Source organism: Pagrus pagrus (assembly GCF_965226575.1).
Source record: "Pagrus pagrus genome assembly, chromosome: 15".
NCBI classification, from domain to species: domain Eukaryota; kingdom Metazoa; phylum Chordata; class Actinopteri; order Spariformes; family Sparidae; genus Pagrus; species Pagrus pagrus.
Genome location: NC_140199.1, coordinates 19,880,742 through 19,904,424, shown reverse-complemented (window position 1 = coordinate 19,904,424; position 23,683 = coordinate 19,880,742). Strand labels below are relative to the sequence as shown.

At 42.3% G+C, this 23,683-nt stretch overlaps 1 protein-coding gene across 1 annotated transcript in view; it reads left to right on the top strand.

Annotated features, from left to right (window-relative positions):
* itga9 (integrin, alpha 9) overlaps nt 1-23,140 on the top strand; it is a 54,227-nt gene extending 31,087 nt beyond the window's left edge. Inside the window, exons 16-28 of the mRNA XM_084374721.1 lie at nt 4,337-4,489; nt 6,137-6,213; nt 6,647-6,794; nt 10,499-10,585; nt 10,755-10,834; nt 11,215-11,298; nt 12,092-12,200; nt 12,313-12,420; nt 13,698-13,823; nt 14,018-14,137; nt 14,227-14,322; nt 17,821-17,940; nt 20,159-23,140. Coding sequence (XP_084230847.1) covers nt 4,337-4,489; nt 6,137-6,213; nt 6,647-6,794; nt 10,499-10,585; nt 10,755-10,834; nt 11,215-11,298; nt 12,092-12,200; nt 12,313-12,420; nt 13,698-13,823; nt 14,018-14,137; nt 14,227-14,322; nt 17,821-17,940; nt 20,159-20,257 — 1,407 coding nt within the window. The 3' untranslated portion in view covers nt 20,258-23,140. The remainder of the gene's footprint in view (nt 1-4,336; nt 4,490-6,136; nt 6,214-6,646; nt 6,795-10,498; nt 10,586-10,754; nt 10,835-11,214; nt 11,299-12,091; nt 12,201-12,312; nt 12,421-13,697; nt 13,824-14,017; nt 14,138-14,226; nt 14,323-17,820; nt 17,941-20,158) is intronic.
* The last annotated feature ends 543 nt before the right edge of the window (nt 23,141-23,683 follow it).

The following is a 23,683-nucleotide window of genomic DNA, read 5'->3' as shown; positions in this document are numbered from 1 at the left end:
GCTAAATCTATGAAATATGTTCAACCAAGTCCGATTAATACACTCAGTAGCTGCGTTTATGTTCCTGAAAACATGCAAGCGTAAAGTGTGAAGGGGAAGGAACGGATGGTAAGTTGGGAGTCATGCTCTGCCGTACCAAATAAATGGGTCCAGAGTGTGAACATAAACAGCAGGATAGTAAATTGGCAGGAACCTTGTTCCACAGAGAACGGCTGCTTTAGGTGAAGGTTTGCTATCCCAGTTGTTTTCTTTCCAAACATGCAGAGTCACAAGCTGTCCTCCATCCTGTGAGTGAACGCTATGAATATGCATACAGGGAGAAAGAGTTTGTATCAAGCGTGCCATAAATGATCCGAACATGCAGATTGTCCGTCCTACCGTTGAGGATTTACAGTTTCCAAAGTACGGTGGGAACTGCTGGAAGACTGTTGCTTCCCGTTGAGTTTGCTGGCATCACTGCAGTATGACTGGAACCAATAATAAGTCATGTAGTCCAGGGGTTGATGAGAGGGTTGAGACCATTTTTAAAGTGACCATGGAGGAAATGTACCTTTTTTTTATTGGCACTATTCCCCTCTCTAAGGATACTGTATAAAAAGTACTTGTTTAAAGACATTATGTTGGCAACCCGCAGTGGCAGTATCAAAACAGACTCAATACAAGCTCCTAATCTGATAAAAGGGACTGAAGAAATTGAGTTAATTGCACAGATTTTAACCAGAATGAAATGGTCCATCAGATTTTCTTGTCATTTTCAGTCAATATGAAGAGTAGGGGTAGTTAAAAGTTCTCAATATTCATATTTGTTGTGTTTTTTCTGTAAATGGTCTAACAAGAAACTCCTAAGCTGCGTCCATTTCATTCACATTTGTCGCCATTTTTCTATCACTACTTCTTCATGGATATAGCCAGGTAACTAGCGAGCTATATGAGAGGATGATATCAACATTTTTAATCCCGCCTAAAATGCTGTGATTGGTCGATTGTTTCTCCGTGCAGCAGAAACAGCCACTAACATCAGGCCTATTTGAATCTCTGAACATTGTATGTTGGTGGTCATTTAGAGGTCTGGGAAAAGATTTATGCCACCAGAATAATTTAAAAGATTATAATTGCCTACAGATGACATAAGTATGCATAAGTACACATGGATAAGTAAAGCGTCTACACATACTGGCTTTAAAGCAAGACTTGGCCACAATTGGTAGTTACAGGACAATGGCACACTTCATTTTCCTTCCTTTTTTCACGATCAGGTCAGTTGCCTTTAAAACTTCAGTGGCCAAACCTGACAAAAATGAAATGTAGTGTTTACGTCTTGATTTTTAATGGTTGTTTTGTGATGTAGAAACATGCGAAAACATAGTGAAACTGAGGACAAGTAGAAGAGTCATAAAGTCAGCACATACTGACTCAGTAATGTCATCTGAAGCTGGTTAACACTGGCCAACATAAGCGACTGGTCGTACCAGACTAAGTGAGGCTGTAGCGGCAAAACCCCTGACTGTATTAAAATGAGCAAGGGTGTGTTTTACTGCTCATGAGTTCAACTTTTCATTCATAGGAGGGAAACGGTTTTATTTCTTCTTTAAATGTCATATACTGTTGCTTTAAAATTGTCCAAAACACATATAGACTTTAAACATAAATCCCAGAACTGCTCTATCTACTATGAGATCAGGGACCCACCCTGCAGCCTCTATACATGAATGAGGATTAACACAGTGGACGTCTTTGAGCAGAGAATGAGCCGTCACAAGCTTTCTGTTGTGAACTTCACCCGCATGTAAGGAACAGTTGTTGGGTCGCTCACCATAAAATTACAGATACCAGGCAGTTAACACCAGCCGGTGTCCCCCGGGAACTCCTCTGTTCCACAAATACAGGAATTAAAAGCAGGATCAGGAGGGAGTAGGTGACTGGGCCAGGGGCGTGGACTCGGGCGGGGCAAATGGCAACATTGATCAAGGGATAATAAAAGCTGAGACCAAGTGTTGCCGAACGGCCCTCCGGCACTTCTAATATGAGCTTCCTGTGAGTCTTGGGAGCTCTCCAGTTAGTTAGCAGTCTGTGTTTGAAGAAAAGTGATCCTGTATGTGCACAATAATAGGTGCTCTGTTAAAAAAGATGTGGAAATCCCTCCACAGCACACAGTGTAATGGAATGATTATGCCTGTTTACTTGTGCACTCTTTAGGCATGAGATTGCGCAAAAGCACCACATTTCATTCGGAGTCATTACGTCTCTGTTGTGCTCTCCTGTGGCTTGTGAAAATGTGAGATAAGCGGTGGGAGTTCGGGGCTGGAGGCCCGGGCAGTGGACTCCCAGGGGGTCAGTTCACCCGGAGGCCAGCGGACAGGGGCTAGTTCAAGCATTCTGCCTTTAATGGCTATTGAGGCTGAAGGCTTTGCCAGTCCTTCACATGGTTTACCACCACTTGTCCAGCACTGACTACAACATTGTGTCATGTTACCTCCCAGCTGAGCCGACATGCTACTAGAACAACACCGTCTCTATAAGTCCAATGAGGCATGAACTGCAGTCGAGTGATGGATGTGAGGTCAACCTCTTGCCTCTGAGCCTTGTTATTGACCAGGTCTGCTGCGGTAATGACAACTTAATGGTGTCCGTCTCAATTAGAACTTTAAGGATCAGTTGATCGGTTGATTGAAAGACTCTTTTCTGCTACTGTTTTAATAATTGTTAATCATTTAAAGTTAGATACCGGTCAGTTCATTTGCCAAACTAAAATGCTAAACATACCAAACTTTATTTGAGCATTATAAATGGACTACAACTGTCATTTTGTGGTACAGTCCTGGTTGTATAATGACAAATACATTGAATCTTGAATAATTGTTTGTCATTACCATGTTAGCATTGTCATTGTGAACATTAATTAATCTGTCTGTTATATTCTTATTTTAATAGTTTAGCCCCACTAAGCTGCAAGCATGGCAGGAGACTTTAGCAAAAGATCAAAATATTCACTGGTTCCACCTTTCAAATGTGAATATTTGCTGCTGTTGTCAGTTTTCTAAGATAATGAATTGAAAATATTTGTGTTTTGGACTGTTTTTCGGATAAAATAAGCGACGTGAAGAGTTCATGTTGGGCTTTACTTTTTTAAAGGTGCAATATGTAAGAATTGGGCCACCCGTCAAATTCATACTGCACCTTTAACCAAACAAAGACATAAAACCGCTAAAATCAGATGCTATTATCAAGGCCGTGCCTTTATCTGTGTGCAGCACCATTTCCCAAATGAGCCCCTGCTGTTTTTTGTCTATTCATGTCCTGCGCTAACGTTCGCTCTTTCCTGCTATAACTCTCTAACTGTTGATGAGTTGGGTGGGTTCTCCGCTGCTGATGTCTAATGTGTTCAAAGCGCAGACTGGCTCTGCGCCCGCCTGCTTCCCTGAGGAAAGAGGACGGGTGGGTGGACACTGGAAAAAGCTACGATAATGGACAAAAGACAGAAAGTGCAAAAGAACGAGTGGCCCGAGTGACCACCGGATAACACAGGGAAGCCCTTTGTGTTTAGATTGTGGGTTTGGCTGCATGTTGGTAGACATCAGTTGAGCTAAAGGACACAGGTTGCCTATAAAGTTTGTGTGTGTTTTGCTGTGGATTGTGGTCACTAAGGGCCGAGCCAGACCCACCGAGCCGCCTTCAAAGACCTGAGTTAAACTGTGATGGACAGACGAGATGAAAAAGACACAGCGCTATCTTCTTTTCCCATGTATGTCTTTCGGCGCTGTCAGCTAATGAAGATATGGGATTTGATCACATTTAGCGCTCTGTTTTCATTCTGTCTGCATTGTTTCCAAACCTGATGCCAAATCAAATACTTCTTTTGTGGTCTTACATGGAGCCGCCAGAAACGCAAAGAAATCTCTCAGACGCAGAGCCAGCAGCTTAAAAAAAAAAGATCCATGTTTGTTTGCTGAGAACTTAGTGGTGGCCCTGCTTTTATTGCTTTCTGAAAATGACACACTGATAAATAAAAATAATTGATGGGAACGTTCATGTCCCCCGTCCATTTAAACCAGTTCAGATCGGATTGGTTTTGTGGTTCTTCAGTATTTTAACATCTGTGGATCTTTGGCACAGTAATTGCAGTGATAACATCACAGCCAGACTGTATGATCTCCCCGATAATCTGCTGTGCAATCAGTCTTTGCGCCAGGCGTCGATTACAGAAAGATGTTTAATTACCGTAATTACCCAGGCTGTTACATGACAGTTATCTTTTCCGCGGTCAGAATCAGTCTGATGTCTATGGTGGGACAAATCCTCTGCAACAGCCCTGTTTTTGTTTTTGTGCTCTCTGCAGAAAGATGTGAAGGAAGTGTTCACAGCCATCACGTTCGAGGTGGTTTACAGCCTGGGGAAGCATGTGCTGACGGGACACCAGGAGCGAGATCTGCCGGCGCTCACTCCGGTGCTACGATGGAGGAAAGGAAACAAGATTGCAGTGAGGAATGAGGTAAATCACTCTGAGAAACATATGATTATGAAATCTTTTGCTATTTAATTTTATATGTAAGAGAAATCCCTAAGTTCAGTATTTTATTTTTTTTGTAAAAAAGTTAGATATCCATATTTTTTTATTGTGAAGCAGGTCTAAGTGCCATATAGATACTATGAAAGTATCAAAATCCACGGACAAAAGCAGAAACTGTCTTAAAACAAGCTGTCAAGATGTCACAACTATACAGTCGCCACCCTTAGCGCGGCTGTGGTGGCAAAAACAAGAGAGGGGCTGAGGCAAAAACATGGGTGCCTGCTCAGGCCTGTAAGAGCTGACCAATCAGAGCAGACTGGGCTTCCTTAAAGAGACAGGCACTAAAATGTGTTCAGTGTTCAGACAGAGGGCTAATCGAGGTGCAGCAGCAACCGGACATCATGAGAACAATAATGTGTTTTTATAGTATGAACCTGAAAGTGAGCATAACAGGGGGACTTTAACGTATCAAGGTTTCTCAGTGTCTGATGTTGTGCAGTTAAAGTGAATTACAAAAAAGATCAAAATATTGTAACAAACAAGTGTGTTAAAATGTGTGATGATTCAAAATGAACCCTGACCAGTTATATGCTTCATTATCTGCACATTTTGTACAACTCTGATACAGTTATTATGTGAAGAATCATTGTCTAATGTTGCATTAAAGATGTAAGGAAACTCTTCTAAGACGGACGAATACAAACCTCTTTTAAACATTCTCAGTGTATATTGCAAAAGATATTTTTTCTTATGAAATGATTGCATTGGATATTTGTTTTTCTGTGGTAGGGTCATGACATATAACTGATTGTTACAGTGTTTAAAACTATTTTAGCAGAAATATTAGCACTGAGATTCAGAATCTCTTTTACAGCGAAGTCCTGGTCAAGACAGCAACATAACAAGTTTCACATAAAGGAACAAGGGTCTGACTGGAAACAATCAGCAAATTGCTTCAAGTCAATATTATAAATATAGTGTCACAAGACACATATGTTCATAAGTTATTCAAACACCATATCATCCTTTGAAGTAGAAAAGCTTCAGATCAGGTGTGCTGCAGCAGATGAGGACAAGAAATCAGTCAGCTCTTGTCAGCTAATTCAGATTCTGATGAAGGTCATCTCCTCAATTGATAATAAAGAACAAAGTCGCCCCTCGGACCACAGAAGGAATGAAGGAAATAGCTCAAATTGAGGTTATAATGATTCGGTGTTGGTTACCGGCTTATTATTGTCGGTGTTAGCTTTTCTTGAGTGGAATCCAAAAAGACTGATTCATTTATTTTCTTTGCAACCACCTCTAACCTGCCCCACATGTGTTTCCCCACTGTCTGCACTTCTGGAAACACGGAGGGATTTGCGTCTCTTAGCACCTACAGAATCCATTTATCTGAAGCTCATCAACGTTACATCCAACTTCCCTGCTCCACTTAAGTTTCCTTTCATGATTTAAACCGAAGACCATGTTCTGACTGATTGAAAGACAGATCAGATGGAGTAAAGATTGTGGCCTTCGGCTCCAACGACAACACAACACTGCCCCCTAGTCTGAATGTGTAGTCGGTGTGTTCAGTGCACGGCCAGCATGAGGTCATATGATCTGTGTACTTTGCTGTTTCCTCATCAGACTTGGTTTGAGAAGAACTGCCTGTCAGACGACTGCGCTGCAGACCTGAGGCTTCATGGGAAAATGCTGCTCTCCGGGTAAAAAACCTTCGACTTCACAGTTTACATTCACTCTCTGTCTTGGCCTTTGCTTCAGCGCTGAGGAAGCGAGCTGACGTCATAGGCCATGTGGGTGTGGAGAGTGGAACCATGACGCATGCTTGGAGGATATCCATATGTTTTTCCATACTTAGGGAGTTCCCTCTCTTTTTATTGTGTGTCTTTGCCCTCTGTACATTTACTGACAGGATGTGTCTGTCTCGGCAAACCGTACCCTTCACATATATTCTTTGTTTCACTCCAAAAACAAAGCCACTCCTCTTTGTTTACTGGCAATTTAAAGTAAAAAAAATGTTCAAAACAAAACAAACTCAGACACCTAAGCTATAAATCTTCTCTGACTGCTTCTCCTGTGACATCCCAAACTTTATTTATTCTCTGAAATGCATTGTTTACTTCCTCTGTCCATCAGGCAACACAGCAAACCCCATTTGGCGCTCGGAGGAGTGAAGAACGTCTCTTTGAACCTGACCATCTCCAACGCCGGCGACGACGCCTACGACACCAACATCTACTTCAACTTCTCCAGAGAAGTTTTCTACATCAACTTCTGGCAGAAGGTCGGTCGCTCTTGAAGTATCTGCTGTTTATTTACCCGAGTGCACGTGTTTATTTCTGCTGAAAAGATGTGGATAAGGCACAAGCGAATCCAATGATACAGAGTGCCAGATTTTACACGAGTATCAGCCGAATACCGTTAGATTTCCACTGCATTTTCAACAAGACGGTTTATTTTAAAAGACTGATTACGCGTCAGGATTACAGTCTAAACAGTGCAGCGTACAGAAACACAGACCTGTGAGACGACAGTTCAGCCTAAAGCTTTGCCTGAGCCCTGCAGATGAAAGGATGCAGAGCAGCAGAGCCCTGCAACAGCTGCCCCGTCTCATAGGTCAGCTCCTCGGGCCGACCTGTCACACGCTCCTCTGTCTCATTCAACATATGAGCTGCATGCACGAGAACAAATCAGAACGCACATGCTTCATATTCCCACAGGCTTGACTTATGTACCGTTCAAAACACATTATTCATGTCCGAAAAATCCCTCACACCAGATTAAATACTGCCATGTTTAATCGGGTGAATGCAGGTATGTAAAGCGCGGATTATGGCTGACCTTCATGGAGATATTGATCAGGCCTCGCACTCTCTGACCCCCAAAAGAAAACGATTTCAGCATTCCGTCACTGTTAAAGAAATATCTACCCACTGCCGTCCCACATTAAACCTGAGAGAATTTCCTCGACACTCATCGCGCTCCATGTGGATGGATTTCACAGCGGCCTCCTCTGCCTCTGCTCACGTCTGCTCGCTCACTTGTCGCAAAGAGGACGGAGCGCTCCGACACGAGCCTGTCCAGGTTCACGGCAGCTTATTCGGTCGCTCGAGGGGACAGCATCCATCACGGAGGCTTTTCCTCAACATAATGGACCTCGTGTTTATCCTCCAGCTGGGTTCTGCGCCCCTGTGATGGATGAGGATCGGCTCTGTAAAGCGCACAACCTGCGACATGATTTAAAACCCCCCAACAAAGCTGAAATTGAATTTAAATAGAATACATGCCGCGGGCAAATATTAGAAAAACAGTGTGTCAGTTTGAGTTTCATAGCAAATCTAATGAAGTAATTAAGTATCAGGTTACCAGCCGCCGCAGAGCCTCATTTTGAGCAGGAACCTGATAAGTCGGGGTGGCCTGCTGCACAAAGGGAACAGGAAGTGAGCAGCATGAAGAGATGACAGAGAGGCCACCGAGCAGATTTACCACCAGATGCTCTTTGAGACATTTCTAATTACTACTGAAGAAGTCTGAGGTGATGATGTGACCCCTTTTTGGTAAAGTTAAGGTCAGCTCACAATCCTCCCCTGAGGCTTTGTTCCAGTGAGCGAAGCGTTCCTTGCACTCCCCTTCATATTTAGTGTGAGTGGGCTGAGTTATCTCTCTGTTGTTCTTGCAACACAAGCTGTCAGAAAGCTGTGGAGGTGAATTGGCTTCACTGCCTTTACTCCCGTGGGACTGCAGCACTGGCTTCTGGGTTTTCTTTTTTTTAATCTCTGTTGTTTTTTTTTTCTAAAAGGCCAGAGCCGTGGCAGATGTTTAGTGCCACTGTATTTCTTGCAGAGGTTTATATTTCTACACCAGTGTATCTGAACACCATAGTAACTTGTTATTTTTTTGTTCAATTAAACCACACAGCAATACATAAAGAGTTAGCTTCATGTCAACCGGTTACCATATTGAAATACTGCTTATATTTTAACCCTCTTGAAGCCCAAGCATTTTCTGGGCATTTTTTCACGTTTTAACTTTTAATACTTTAAGTTTATTTTGCTGAAAATACTTAGGTATGGTTCTTGTGCATCTTGAAAAAGATCTTGGAAGTTAAAAGGGTCACACATTTTCATAATTTATGCCTAGCAACTAGTTTTGCATGTAATGTGTTTTTGTTAGCAATGCTGGCTCATGCATGTTTGAGTTGGCCAATCAGAGCAGACTGGGTTAGCAAGTGTCCCCAGCAATGTCGTGGGGTGCCTGGGTTAAGAAATGCTGTATCCCTCCCAATGAATTGGTTGGTGGTAGGTCATCAGTGTGTGAATGGGTGAATGTGGCAAGTGTTGTAAACTGCCTTGAATGGTGGGTAAACGAGAAAAGTGCTGGAATATTATTTTATTGCGGTTAAACTACTGGAATACTTCTTCCACCACTGATTTCTGGTGATTCAACTGTTGGAACAAAATGAGCATCGTGGTAAAAAGCCCAGAAGTTGGGAATGCAACTGAGAAATGTGTGAAGTTGTGAATTTCAGTCGACTTTCAAACCGAAGAAAGCTTGAACCTTGGCTGTGAAGTGCAGCTTTGCACATACCATGTAAACCAAAAGTCGATCTTGATCTTCATACCTGTTTCTAAAGTACAAAGAAGGCAAAAATGAAATTAAAGAAATGTACAAGTACCTCAGTGGTTTGGGCCATAAAGAGGCATGTAGAACATGCAGAAAATGAGCCTCCTGTGTGTCGTCATCCACACTGACGTTATCCTCCACTCGAGGCTTCATCTGACACTACACCAGTGCAAACAATCCCGGTGATGTTTAATGGGCCTGCCATTTGTGAAAACCCCAGCGTGTATTTGTTTCTGACAGAGAAAGACAAGAGAAAGAAAGTGAAGAAGTGCTGAACAAACAGACTTTTGTCGCTCTTCTCCCCGTGGAGGCACCACTCTCCATATGTCTGAGTGCTCTGCTCTCTCTCAAGGGCTGCCAGGTGGATGATGGGTAAACAGGCTGACTTCCCAAATCCTGCCCAGCCCCGTGGGACAGGCGGTGTTTGCACAGCAGCACGGAGGAATACAGGAAATAGAGGAAATTCCATCAGTGCCAGTTGTGCTGGGGTCCCCACCTCCCCCCTCCCCACAGGACTCGACGTAGCCTCCATGCAAAGGGCAGCGCTGCTTGTTTGAGCTGACTTAATGAAGATGGAGGGCACGGCCACACCCTGAACTCTGGGAATCTGCTGAATAAGGGGAATGGGAGTGTGGATGATACTGTAGATGGATGTGCACCTTTAAATATGTCAGTTGAGACAACCTTCACACCTCTTTTCTTTATCGCTTTTGGAAGCGTGTCATAAACACAGGCCCAAACTGGACGGCCGCCCATGCACGCAGACGTTTTGTATGACTTACCTTAAGCCCCCTGCTGAATCTTCCAGCGGCGCTTGTCTGTCTCTTTATCGTTTTCTATATCTCTGCCCTCTTTCATGCTCCCAGCACACGAGCTCAGTCGACAGCCTCGCAGTGAACCCTCGCTGAAAGAATTCTTACTCCTCGTCGGGTCAAGGCCTAAGTGTTTACACAGCGCAGCCGGTGAAGCTCCATACTGTTTAGACAAGCTTCCAAACACACAGCCTGGAGGCTGTCCAATTACCCACCCGCTAAGATGTGTGTGTGCCATCACCGCTTTGTACATTCTTCATTTAACCTAATTTAGGACTTCAATAAGATGTGAGAACCTATTCTTTTCCATATCGACATCTGTTTCGAGCAAAACACTTCGATCTTACTGTAAATGACGGCAGGTGTGTGTCTATGTGTCTGGTGTCAGCCCTGCATGTGTAGCAGATTGCACTGTGCAAACAACTTATCAAAACTGACTGTTCCCTGTCACAGTCTGCATCTTGTCTACTTCCTCCGCGAGTGTCACCCACTCTGTCTCCAGGCTGTCTGTCCCCAACACCTCCTCTTACACTGTCTATCTGTCTTTTTGCAGGAAGAGAAAGGTATTTCCTGTGGACTTGTTGATTTGGACTTCCTCAAATGCAGCGTGGGATTTCCCTTCATGAGAGCACAGACTAAGGTAGCTCAAACGAACGTGGAATTTATTGCATACAAACTGCTTTCAGAGTCGTTGTACTCTCAGTGAAGAACAATGGTGAAGAGAGGGCACGAAGACAAACAGCAATTATGCTGTATCATGTGGAAAACAGTCAGTGACACATTGGTTTATTCTGTCTTTTGCTCTCCAGTATCATTTTGCAGTGATATTTGACACGAGTCAGCTCTCCGGGGAAAATGACACGTTGCAGTTCTTAGTTCAAGCAAAAAGGTGAGTGTGACGACTCTCACATTTTAATGCATACCTATGAGTTGTTTTTAAAGGGATTCCTGTGGGTAAAAACACTGGTTTATCTTCATTAAAGGTGCAACATGTAAGAATTGGCCATCCGTGGAAGCTGAGGCTAGTTGGTTAGCATGCTAACTTCAGTAGATATCTCTGTAATAACATACATAGACAACATAATGTCAAAGCTGTTGATGTTGATCATTTTTTATGTTTTTTATTAAAATTCTCACATGTTGCACCTTTAATGTGTCTGAATGTATGCCTCATACAATACAGAAGTTTATCATGGGTGTCTGTAGAATTGAATCCTGAATTGATTCACAAAATTCCTGAATAACTTTATTCCTCCTTGTTTGTTGTAGCGCCAATCCCGAGCACAAACTCTCTGACAACAGTCTGGATCTGTCCATCCCTCTGGTTCATGAGACAGACACGACTATTACTGGGTAAGAACAAGTCAAACACAAACACTCATAACAGTATACTTACTATTTTATCAACTTAAAGATATAATACGCAACATTTCTGCATTAAAACGGCTAGAATTGAGTTTATACTTCGTTGAGTTATGCACTTAAATTATCCCAAATGTACAAACCCATGGAAATCTAAATTTTACTCAAGGTAACTGTGTTTTATTTAGTCACCTGTCGCTATAACCTCTTGGAAAGTCAGAGAATGTAAAGGAAGCTGGCGAAGGAGACTCAACTTAACGTGAATAAAACTTAATACGTGACCTAGATTTTCAGCAATGGCTGTTGTTTAACAATAAAGACACTGACTCCCATGATCACAATTGTTCTGAGTGCGAGACTCCTAGCGGCAGAAATAACATACACTGCTTTTAAAGCTGTCAGAGTTGATGTGCCTCAAATGGAGACTTTAGTTGCTCATCTGTTGGCTCTCACAAGGCGAGGGAGTGCTTTTGTCAGTATGGAGCATGTCAACTTGAAAAGCCTTATCTCTGAGCGCTTTATCATAGCTCTGCTTCACAGAGAAGGGAAAGAGATGTAAAACAGCCCAAATCTGCCAGAACCCTGACATCTGATAAGGCTGCTGTGCTATGTGTCTTTAATGTGAAGGGAGGCTTCAGAGCAAAGCTGGGCACATCTGACTCATGCCTGAAAAAAAAACCCTCTGCTGTCCAGCTAATAACATGACTGAAGCCAGACATTTTGATGAAGCTCTTTAAGTTTATGTGTGAGCGCATTTAAATAAATGACTGTCTGTCGGCTGCAGTGTGGTTACCCCGAGCTCCTTCGTGTACGGAAACTCCATCGATGCCTCGCGCTTCGTCCAGTTGGAGGACATGGAGTGCAACTTTCAGCCTCTCAATCTCACTTTCCAGGTACTGCCAGCTCAAATCATACAGGATTTCAGTGTTTTTATATTTCTCTATATATTCACTTCTCTTTTCCTTTGTCTCCATCTCTCTCCGTCTCTGTCTGATGTGGTTCCAGGCCATAAACAAGGGGCCCAGCAGGCTGCCTGGCTCCACTGTGGACATCAGGATACCCAACCGGCTGGCTGGCAGCGGAGCTGACATGTTCCACATCATTGAAACACAGGTGGATGCCAACAGCAGTCAATCAACATTGTTTATCCAGCCCGGATCGTTATTTATTAGTTTACTCACCTGCAGGCAGCCACATTTTGAGCTCATTTATCCAACCTATGTCTCTCCGCCTCGCCTCTCTTCCTCAGAGGACACTTTTATGTACAGAAGGCTGCTAATCCGCAGGCTTTTTGTCATAGCATGGGCAATTTGCTTAGTGCAAGGCACCACTGGGCCAGTGAAAATCTGAGCCAAAGTGTTGACGTTGCTACTGAAGCTCGCCAGCCATTTTGTTTCACAACATTTTGCATTTAGATAAAGAAACACTATCCTCCCGCTGGGTGTAGATGTTTTCTTAACCCTTGCATTGCTCCTTTCATATAGGTAGATTGTGGGGGGGCTCAAGCCGTTAATTGTATTTACTGTGAATGGGCAGACGGGGTGGACTGTATCCCACCCTCCTTGAGCCCATCTGGAATCACTTTCAGGGGATCAGACAGCTTGCACGAAACAGGAATGGGACACCTGCAGAGCTGGCTACTGCTCCGTACCATCCCCAGCCTGGAACCACACATCATAAACGCTGTTCACACTGCGTCTGGCCTGTGGCACACCGGACAGTTGCACACTTATATTTTATAGCCAGATATTCTTACGTTTTATTTCTTCAGTCATGACTTACAAGTTCTTGACCGTTGCTCCGCATGTTCCACTTTTTCTGCACATTATCCCTTTAACTTTTATTTACTGTAGAATAATAACAGTAAAGTTAAGGTTTAAGTTAGCACAGCCTATGAATCCACACACCAGCGCGGGACGTGAGAAAGTGCGGCCATAAAAGCGCAGACATGCTGGGTGGCAGCGGAGCAGACAATGAGGAAGGCCAGAGGAGATTTCCACCTCCAGAGCTTCGGGTCGGTCCGAGCTGGAGAGGGGAAAGGGGAAGTGTTCCCTGGGGGGTGGGCAGTAAACCAGACACCTCTAAATCACTCCATATGGGAAATGTGTGTGGGAGGGGTACCAGCTTCTTGTTTGGGAGAACTTCCTGTTAGCCCTGGAGACTCATAACAATAGTGGGATTGGGCCAGTTTAGGTGACAAAAGTGCTTATGTCTACATTTTTGCTGTCAAACCCAAATCCAAATTTATCTTTGCGACATAAACCTGCCAACACCATGCCGCATGTCCTATTTTAACTCAACTATGTTACATTTATGTTTTAGTTTATGTTAACTGCATATGATTTTACCTGAAAATCTCACAGTTTATCTTCACCGCTGTTCTGTTTCAGGTGGCCGACGGCCGAGGGAACTGCACCCCTCACAGGAACCCGACACCGTGCACCATCCCCCAGGACAGGGAGAGCATCTTCCACTCCATATTCGCCTTCTTCACCAAATCAGGACGCAAAGTCTTGGTAAATAAGCAGCCCTCAACTTGCACTTTAACCTTTCAGAGGTCACTGACAGTCGCCCCCCTGTGAGGATTCCTTATTTTTGTTAGTCGGTGCAACATCTGTTTATCACACTTCACTCTCCCACACACTTTCCCCTGCTCTCTCCTCACTTTCCATTTCTTCTTCCCTCTTCTTTTTTTTTTTTTAAATAAAAGGACTGCGACCGACCTGGAAGAGCGTGTATGACAATCTCCTGCAGTCTGGGTCCACAGTTAACAGAAGAAGCTCTGAGCATAGATATAAAACTTCTACTCAACACTGAAATTCTTAAAAGGGTAAGACATATGTCACGACCTCAATAGATTTAGTTGCAGGTTATTGTGACTCTGATATTAACAGGCATCCGTTGTCTTTCAACCCACAGGACAGTTCCTCTGTCATCCAGTTTGTGACACGGGGCAACGTGCAAGTAAATGACAGGACAGTAGAGGTGCCAAAGGGCCTGCCGGAGGACATTTCTGTAAGTACATCATGAACAGTTAGTTCACCATCTGACACATCGATTCCAACTCTTCGGCTGCTTTTGTCAGACTGAAAAAAACGTTAAATACAGCACACAGTACTGTATAAATACATTGAACATCACAATCAGGTGATGTCCAGCAGCCTAAGAGTGTATCGGAGGTTGGGTTTTATTGTGTAAAAACTACATAAAAGTGTGTAGAATTTAGTGGCATCTAGCAGTGAGGATGGAGGTTGCACCCAGCTCAATACTGGGCTACTGTTGAATCATGGCGGCGATAACATCTTTCACAGAGGAGGATCTTCACAAAGCAAAATTGTTAAAATTAGACCGTAAGTAAAACACAAGCAACAACAGATCATAAAAAACAAAAAAATATAAACACTATAAGGCCAGTTTGAATAAATAAGCTGCTTTTTAAAGGCGTCAGCAGAGGGCTGGGTTTTTCCACAGTGTCGGAGTCGAGCATTTAGCTGCTGAAGACGTAAACTTACCCTTTAAACCTTGAGTGAAAGCTAGATAAGGCTTGAATCCAGGCTTTCCTGTTTATGGATGGGGTTCTTGCTACATATGCTGGCCAAAAATCTATTAATAAGCATATACATTTTTATGTTTAGATGCACAGTCCATCATGATGTGGTTAGGCAGTCCTTGAGCGGCTGATGTGAGCTCAGGAAACAGCTGGGGACTGGGGGTATACTGTACGTTGGCTGCTTTTAGGGGTCCTCAGCTGTGCTGAAGGACAGACCCTCCCCCCGCTGTTGTTCGCTGAGTGATTGAATGCTCCACCAGATCGGACCTGATGATTATATTGAGCCCCCAGCAGGCTCGCAGTGTGATCTCTCGAGTGATTAGGGTGCTGACCGGGCTGCGGCCCTGCTGACCCTGAGCTTCAGACGTGTACGGAAAATTCAGACCCGCCATGAATCTGTCCATACCATGCCGCTCTTTCAGCACTCAGCGAGTGTGCTCATTCCAGCGATTATTCTCCCCCTAGGTTTTAGTAAACACAGTTACCTTCTCCCCCAGGATGCCTGCTTGCTAGAGTACACACTGCAAAGTTTAATTTGTGGTCCCTGCTCACTTCATCCCTTGTGGCATGTAAACAATAACTCTATAGGAATCTGTTGTGAGTACACGTGTTACATATTTAGCATCGCAGAGCTGAGTTGAATGAACCTCGCATTCAATCGCACATTCCTTGAATTAACCGATTGCACAAGCTAAATGGGGAAAGGCAGAGTCAGAGAGCAACGACCAGCCGAGCTTTCATCTTTTCTGCACACGCAAGCGCCATGGCATGCATAACAACGGTTAGATTCCAGCGCTCGGAGTAAAGGGGGAGGTGTTAATGTGGGAAACTATTCAACAGAGAGATTAATCTTCACTTGTCCACTCGGTTGTGTCTTGGCTCACAGTTGGCGTCTCATGCCACAAATTATGTTTGAAGCCCATGCAGCGCTGCACGTTGGACAATGTCCCACAGTCGCCTCTGACATTGTCCCGCCATTGTTTGCAGCAGGATTATCTGACATTTGGAAGTTACACATTTATTTATACAGTTATTTGCCTTTGTTTAGGATCTTTAGTAAATAAACCCGACTATTTCAGGATCCTAGAATGTGTTGTTTTCCATTTAAGGCCTGGATGCTGACATTAAAGCAGGCCGAGCCGAGGTGCTGAGTAATGCAATACTTCACTCCAGTCAAACTACTGTGAATTCAGTGCAAATCAATTAAAGCCATCAAAGAAGTTAAAATGGCTCGTGTACAGAAGTATCTAATAGCTTCGAATTGTTTCAAAGCAAAACACAAATAAAATGGATGGTAATTGTTAGACAATGATGACAAAATGAAAGTCAAAGCACTGGTAGAAAGTGATTTAAAATAATTGTGTTTGCTAAATTACAGTAAATGCAGCGTCTCTCACCGGATACTGCCCACTGTTATTTTTAAGTGTTTTGGGTTAAGTGAAATGAATTTGCTGTCAGTAACAGATTATCCAGTAGGTCAGTGTTCACTCATGTCATGGGAAACAGCCTAAATAGCTCTTATTTATTGTGGAACCAGGCTATTTTTTAAGAGTTGCCGAGCCTCCCGGAGCGGACGAGATAACTCTCAGAAATGAGTCTCAGTCTGGGCTTCATGGAATCAGTGTAAAGGAATGAGGCTCGAATTGAAAAAGGGAGTGGATGATACATTATTTTGAAGTGCACTGACCTCAGAAGATGAATACTTGTTGGCATTAAACACATTGATGTGTGCCAGTGATTGTCAAGCTTATGACTAGTTTGATGTGTACCAGTGATAAAAGATATATTATCTTACACAGTTGGAGGCACTGATGAAGACTGAGTTTACAGCCATGCCACCAGCTTGTTGAGGCTGTACTCAGGCACAGTGGTGCCTTGAGCTTAAGTTAACATTCCAGCTTACATGTTTACCAGTTATGATGTTTACCATGTTGACCACCTGCGTGTTCGCATGCCAACATTTAATATGTAGCACTAAAAAGTACGGCTGAGACTGATGGGCGGGTCATCAGTTTCATTTTGCCACACACCAAAGTACTGGACTATGGAAGTGTATTGCTGCCATGCCTGAAAAACACAAATGGTTCAGGATCAAGTTTATTGCTCTAACGGGATGTTTTTCACATTATAACAAGATACTTAAACATTATTTCACCATGCAAACTCATCACATTATAACAAGAAGATGTATTTGGTGTAACGTGCAACGTTTAACATGACAATATCAGGAAAATACTGCATCATAAAGAAATCATAACCAAATCATAATAATACACAACTTGTTAAATCATGTTATATCAAGATACTTATCCATTTTTCTTTTCTGCTTCGAAACTGGACACATTCAAAGTAGGAAGGCTTCATCCTCTGAAACCACAACCATCTGTACAGAATGTCATGGCTGTCCATCTAATAGTTTTTGAGATATTTCAGTCTGGACCAAAGTGGCGGACTGACCGTCAGACTGACATTGCAATGCTGCTTGCGTCACTAAAACCATTTCTTATTACATGGATAAAAAATGTTTCACTGCACAACAAGTTGTTTACTATCTGTGCTGCTGGCTGTTTGTTGCATGTGGAGCAAAGGTCACTGTAACCCTGTCCTGTCCTGGGTCTGCTCAAAACTATAAAGAGTTTAGACTTTCACCTTGGTTGCAACATGATCATGTACACCATAAAACTAATTTTGAATCAACACTGATTTTGACTGGTTTTGTGTCGTTGTGTTCGATGTAAAATAAAGTCCATTAGTGTCCAGTTTCATGCTGTTTTAGGCTTATCATGCAGCGCCTCGTGAGCTCTAACAACAGCTACAAGCAGACTGAAATCAGATGTGCCTTGGGATGGTCTTGTTGCACTGCATTGCATCACCAGAAACACATGACTTAATGAGTAATTTTGTGTGTCCCTTGCCTGTGTGCGTTGTGTGATTCACTGTCTGACGTGTTGTTTGTGTTTCAGCTGGTGTTCGAGGCGCTCCACAGTCAGGAGCCGAGGGGTTACGTAGTCGGCTGGATCATCGCCATCAGTCTGCTGGTGGGAATCCTCATCTTTTTGCTGTTAGCTGTGCTACTCTGGAAGGTAAACACATGAACACAGATTGTGATCTTACAAAACTGTTTTGAAAAAATATTTTTGCTGAAGCTTTAACAGTAAACAAGAGGGGAGTTGTCCCAAACCCGTGTGTCTGACTCTGGTTAGACAACGGCACAGCATCCAGTTGTAGAGAGACAGCTGGAGGCAGGGGAGGAGGTGGGGGTGAGAGCTTGCTTTGGGCCTTAAACAACCATGAAAAGGACAAATCACAGACTGGACAATAATTCACACCATACCGCTCACATGAAAGAGGAATCTAAAAGGGAAATGGCAATTACACTGATGTCCAGAGGCCCTGTTAGCACATAACTCCTTTTCTTTTTCTCTGCTTCATTTACCACCGGGAATACCACAACTAAACCTTGGAATGTTGGTCCTGGGATACATTTCCCCCCCGATCCCCAGGTCCTCGGATCATGCCAAAATAAACCCCACTTACAAGAGCAGCACATGTCCTGTATTGCTCTCTTCAGGAAATGCCTGAGGAGAGTACAGGTCTGTATCAATAAACTTTAGTAGTCAAACGCAGATAAATGAATGGAGTCGTAGTGAGAGAGGCATCACGGCTTTGTTTAGATACACACCAAGAATCCACCGCTCTCCCCGATCCTCTCGTATCTACTTTTCATTACACTTGGTAAATGCATGTTACAGGTCAGTTAAATGTAAATTAGAAGACAATATTCGATTCCTAAAGAAACAACACATTTCTACAGGGGAAATGCTTGAATTGTTTCTATCCATGTTGGTGGTTTTTCCTATTAACTTCAAATTGCATATGTTTTACATTACTGGTGCCCATTTTTCTAAAGCATACCATGCCATGATGTTTTAAATTGATTTCCTACAGGCCGGACATCCATTGTTTTCCAGTTGTTTCACACTGCGTGAGAAATTTTACAGCAGATATTTGTAACCTAAACATTCAGCATATAATCCATCACAGGGAACTTAAAGTCTGAGTTATTATTAAGATTATGTTATTATTGTAATAATGTGGCTGAAAGAAAAAATGTTTTATATAAATTCTCTCATTGGTGGTGCATTCAACGACACTCCTGAGAGTAAGTTGCTAAATAACATCACATTTACAAGTTATACAATCAAATCCAGAAGACATGTAAGAAAATATTCAAGTGGTAAATCTGATTTCTTTTTTCATTATTTTTTTTTTTTTACATTAAAAATGTTGCTGTCTGCAGCGGAATTTCATAAGTATTATATGTCAGAGCACCCCTGAATGCACCACGAGTAGTGTTTTACAACAGTACCTAGTAGCAACCCAACAGAAAGCTGTAAAATTAATACAAATCTAAATTAAATCTAACTAAAAGTGATTAACAGTATTAAAAACACTGTTCTACTATGTTGTGGGTCTTTGGGAAACAGTTACCAAACAGTGACAACATTTATTTGTTGAAAGAAAAGAAAATCAAGCTGTCTAAACAGATACAGGATCTTTGAGGCCGATGTCAATATTGATATTTATAAGCTGAAAAATCGAATGATATACAAGATCAGATAACATCTTTTTTTAACATAAATGCAGAACACTAACAACATTTTTGTTAGAACCCCTTAAATTTAGTTATTAATAACCTAGCCAGCAGCTGGTTAGATTAGTTTAGCACAAAGACTGAAAACAGGGGGAAAAAGCTAGTCTGGTTCTGTCCAAAGGTAACAAAATCCACCTGAAATCTCCTCTTAAGCTCTCTGATTAACGAAGTTCATTTTGTGTTGTTGTTGTTCAATTAATACAAAGGTGTACGTGTTAAAAAGTTTTTAAGGAGAGACGTGCTGGACTGATTCTTGGCCAAGATGTTGCTACGCCTAGCTGAGAAACTGTCCTGCACAATCACCCACAACACCACACCGTGATGTATATTTACAGACATGAGAGTGTTATGTATCATCTCATCTAACTCTGTGCAAGAAAGTGAATAAGTGTATTTTCTTTTCGAACAATTCCTTTAAAGGGTGACATATCTCAAGCAGATCTTGTTTGAAAAAAATTACCCTCTCAAGAGAGGAAAGTCACCCTGAAAAGTTTTGTAAAATGTTCAGCAGTAATTTAAGTCCATGTGATTTGTAGTTCATGTGCTCGAACATGCAAAACCACAAGTGTTTCACTCCTATAGTAAGATTTGACCACAGATGCTTCATACTGACCGCTCACATTATTGCTCTTCTCGTTCTTCGACAGATGGGATTCTTCCGTCGGCGCTACAGAGAGATCATTGAAGCCGAAAAGAACAGGAAGGACAGCGATGAAAGCTGGGACTGGATGGAAAAGAACCACTGAGACTTGCGATGGGGGGGTCCCAGAGGAGCCAATGAGATTAGGGATTGGGTCGGGAAGGATCCAATAGCACGGGGTCTCGTAGCCCAGCCGCCCCAGTGGCACCAGTGGCCCTTCAGTCTTCCATATGTGGAAGAGAAGAATATTCTCCATATTTTTTGGAGCCTTGATATTTTTTTGTGGGTGGGGGTCCAGGAAACAGGCTTCTGAGGTGACAGTGTGGCTTGCCAGAGGACACTTGCTGTGGAATTCAGCTAATCTCAAAGGAGGTAACTCCCAGCCAGCGGAGCGGAGCTGTTGATGGAGACCCACATCCGTACGGGGATGTGGAGACGGCATGAATACTGGTGGACAACAAAACCCTCAGGGCTGTGTTACATAGCAAATTTATTTTTATACATACACTTTAAGCCATATTGTGTTAAACTGGGCTCCGAGAAGAGTTTGGGGTTTGAAGGCCATTATAAACATACTGTGTCTACAGTATGTTTTCCGAAAAAGCACTGATGTTTGATAAGAATGACTGCCTCGGCTCCATAGCTTTACTTTTTATGCCAAAGATATGTCCTGTATAGTAAATGATTGGAGTCGTTTGTATATTCAGTTCTTCCTGGGAGTGAAAGATTGTATCTTTTCTTTACTGTTTCCGGCTTATGAATATCTGTTTCTCACATCTGACTGCCCCTTCCTCCCACAGATAATCAACCAGAGATAATTCTGCTTTAGACACACAGTGATTAAAACGCTGTGTCCTCGTGTCATCCGCTAGTGATGTGTCAGAGGTGCTGGAGGCCCAGTGAAAGCTCTCCAAGGTCATTAGGACCGTAAAAGTCACCATTCACACTAACCCTAACCCTAAGCATTCCATTTGTTACGGTCAGCAGAGAGATGCACCAATCCACTTTATTCAGCGTTGTTCAGACGACAGTGTTTAATTAATAAGCTGTATGTCTCACTGTGTGGATGATTCTTTTATGCGTGAGGCAACATCAGGCTTGATTTAAACATTGCACAAGCAACTAAGAAATCTTCAAAATTAATCGGAATAACAATTCAGTAAACCTTTTTAAATGCAGCAACAAATTGGTCAGGAAAACAGCTTTTCAGCATTCTCCTTAACAACTGAAGTAAACATAATTCAGATCATTCAAATCCCCAGAATCCCAAGATCCAGAATTGATTTGAAAATCATTTTTTTACAAATAGAAATCTTTACTGAAGTGGGTACATGAGCTCGACCGTGCGTCAGGGGTAACAATCTTTTCAAATCAGCATGTGATCCTGGGGGTTCCAGAGACTTGGATTACACCTTATGGAGCCGTTTTATGTTTTTAAAACGACTCCCTATCTACGTCACTTGTTTAGGGGAACGCTGCAACACTGCTTTGCTGTGAAGCTCCAGACAGGAATCAAAAGTCTTTCTAAACCTAAAGAAACTCTACATAGACATAAACAGAATCTAATGAAATAGATCGGCTGCATTGTCACGATACCTGATCGAGCTATTTGAGTCAGTATTGGACATATCAGTATCGGGTCGGTGCATCCTTGGTCTGGCCTTTAATCAAGTTGTTTGGATGTAACATGAGTGATTAAATTTCAACCTTTACTCTCTGCAAATTAACAGTAAATTAACAAATGCCTTGAAGGTGCAATGTGCATTAGAGCAAATTATCTAAAGCTGCTTTGCATGGAACGTATGCTCAGGTATGCAGCTGACTTTTCAGATGGACCCCAAAAAGTTTCCAGTGAAGATATCTCAGTTGATTGTGTTGTAAATTCTCACTGAAATACTGCAGGAAATGATCCACTCCACATCCTGACACGAGACCTGATCATGATTTATTTCCAAAACCTTTCCAGGCTTCACCTCGGCAGACCATATTTAATTTTACTATTATGCTATTAGGCATTGGGTTTTAGCGTGAAACATGAGATACATTACTCTCCACGGCCAGATGAAAGTCTGCGACGGGAGTCCACCTACAGTCATTTACAGGGGCCCACAGCATGAGTAATGCCCTAAAAATAGGTGGGAATGTGCTGCACTCAATCACGACACATAAACGAGCTCTTTGGGGCTCCTGGGAAAAGCTTATTTTAAGTCAACATGGAGGAATGTCAGCGTCCTGGAAATGTGCCACTATTAAAGTTCACAGCTCCAGTTTTCACCCCACATGTTCGTTATAAACCCGGGCTTGATTGTGAATGAAATTTGATGTTAAATGTCCCCAAAGAAGAAAACATATGAAGTGTTTTATACACCTGAAGAGCTTTATCTCCAAATGCAAACCAGAAAAATATGTTTTGATGAATTTATGGGTGATAATTAATGATATGTAAGGAGGCATACAGTATGTTAGGATGAAACTCTGCAGCCTCGTGCATTTTAGGTATTTCTGCAGTCGACCGGAGTCAGATTTAAACGTGCAATGCCAAAGAACAAAAACTATATTTGAATACGTTTCACACTTTTCTCTAAGGCTTCGGTGCTAAGACACTTTATGGCTCACAATGACTCTCTTTTGTGCTGTATGAACCTTTGTATTGATCCGATACACTTTATTTTACCATTTAATTCCACTGGCATGACGGCATATACTGTACACATTCACGTCTTCTCTCTGCGTCTGTTGAAGCGATGCTCTACCTGTATGCAGAGAACCCGACACTTGACTTTTTTTTTTTTTTGGTAAAATTTGACTGTGATGGTTATATTTTGTTTGTATGTTTGTTGTCACCGTTAATCACGCCGTTATTTGGGGTTTTGTTCCAAGTATACTACTGTCAATGAATATCATTTCCATTATAGTGTGCTGTATGTATGATGTTTGAAGTCATGTTCGAGCTGTATATTTATCTGTTGATAAAGTGAGTGAAATTTCACGGCTCTGTCTGCTGTTTTTGTCAATGTGAGTCTGGTGTGGTCGGCGCTTGTTCCCTGTTTTGATGGCGTGTGGTGCTCTCTGCTGGCTGCTCTCTTCCAAATGTAAAGACAGAAACTCAGTGGGAAAAACACAACATACTACCTAAAAAAGACCATATCTATAAAACAGCAATCTAACTATTTATTGCTTATATGTATGTATGTACATCATAAAGCAATCAGTCGATCAACATAAACTTTAAAGTCACTTTTATTTATTTTGATTATCAATTTGTAATTTATCAAGAAAAGACGCCAAAGTACTCTCTACATTTACTGGGGGAAATGTGGTAGTGTAAAACTGTGACAAATATTCACACAGGTACCAGTTTTGTGAAACGACACAATCTCTCTCATAGCTCTCATGTAAGGTTTTAAAAGGAATGTATTACTTTTTAAATATTATACACTCAAACAGGATTAAAGGTCACGTGTGATTTTCAAAATAACACATTTAAATCATTTTTGATGTTATATATACTTTTATATAAATGATATACATA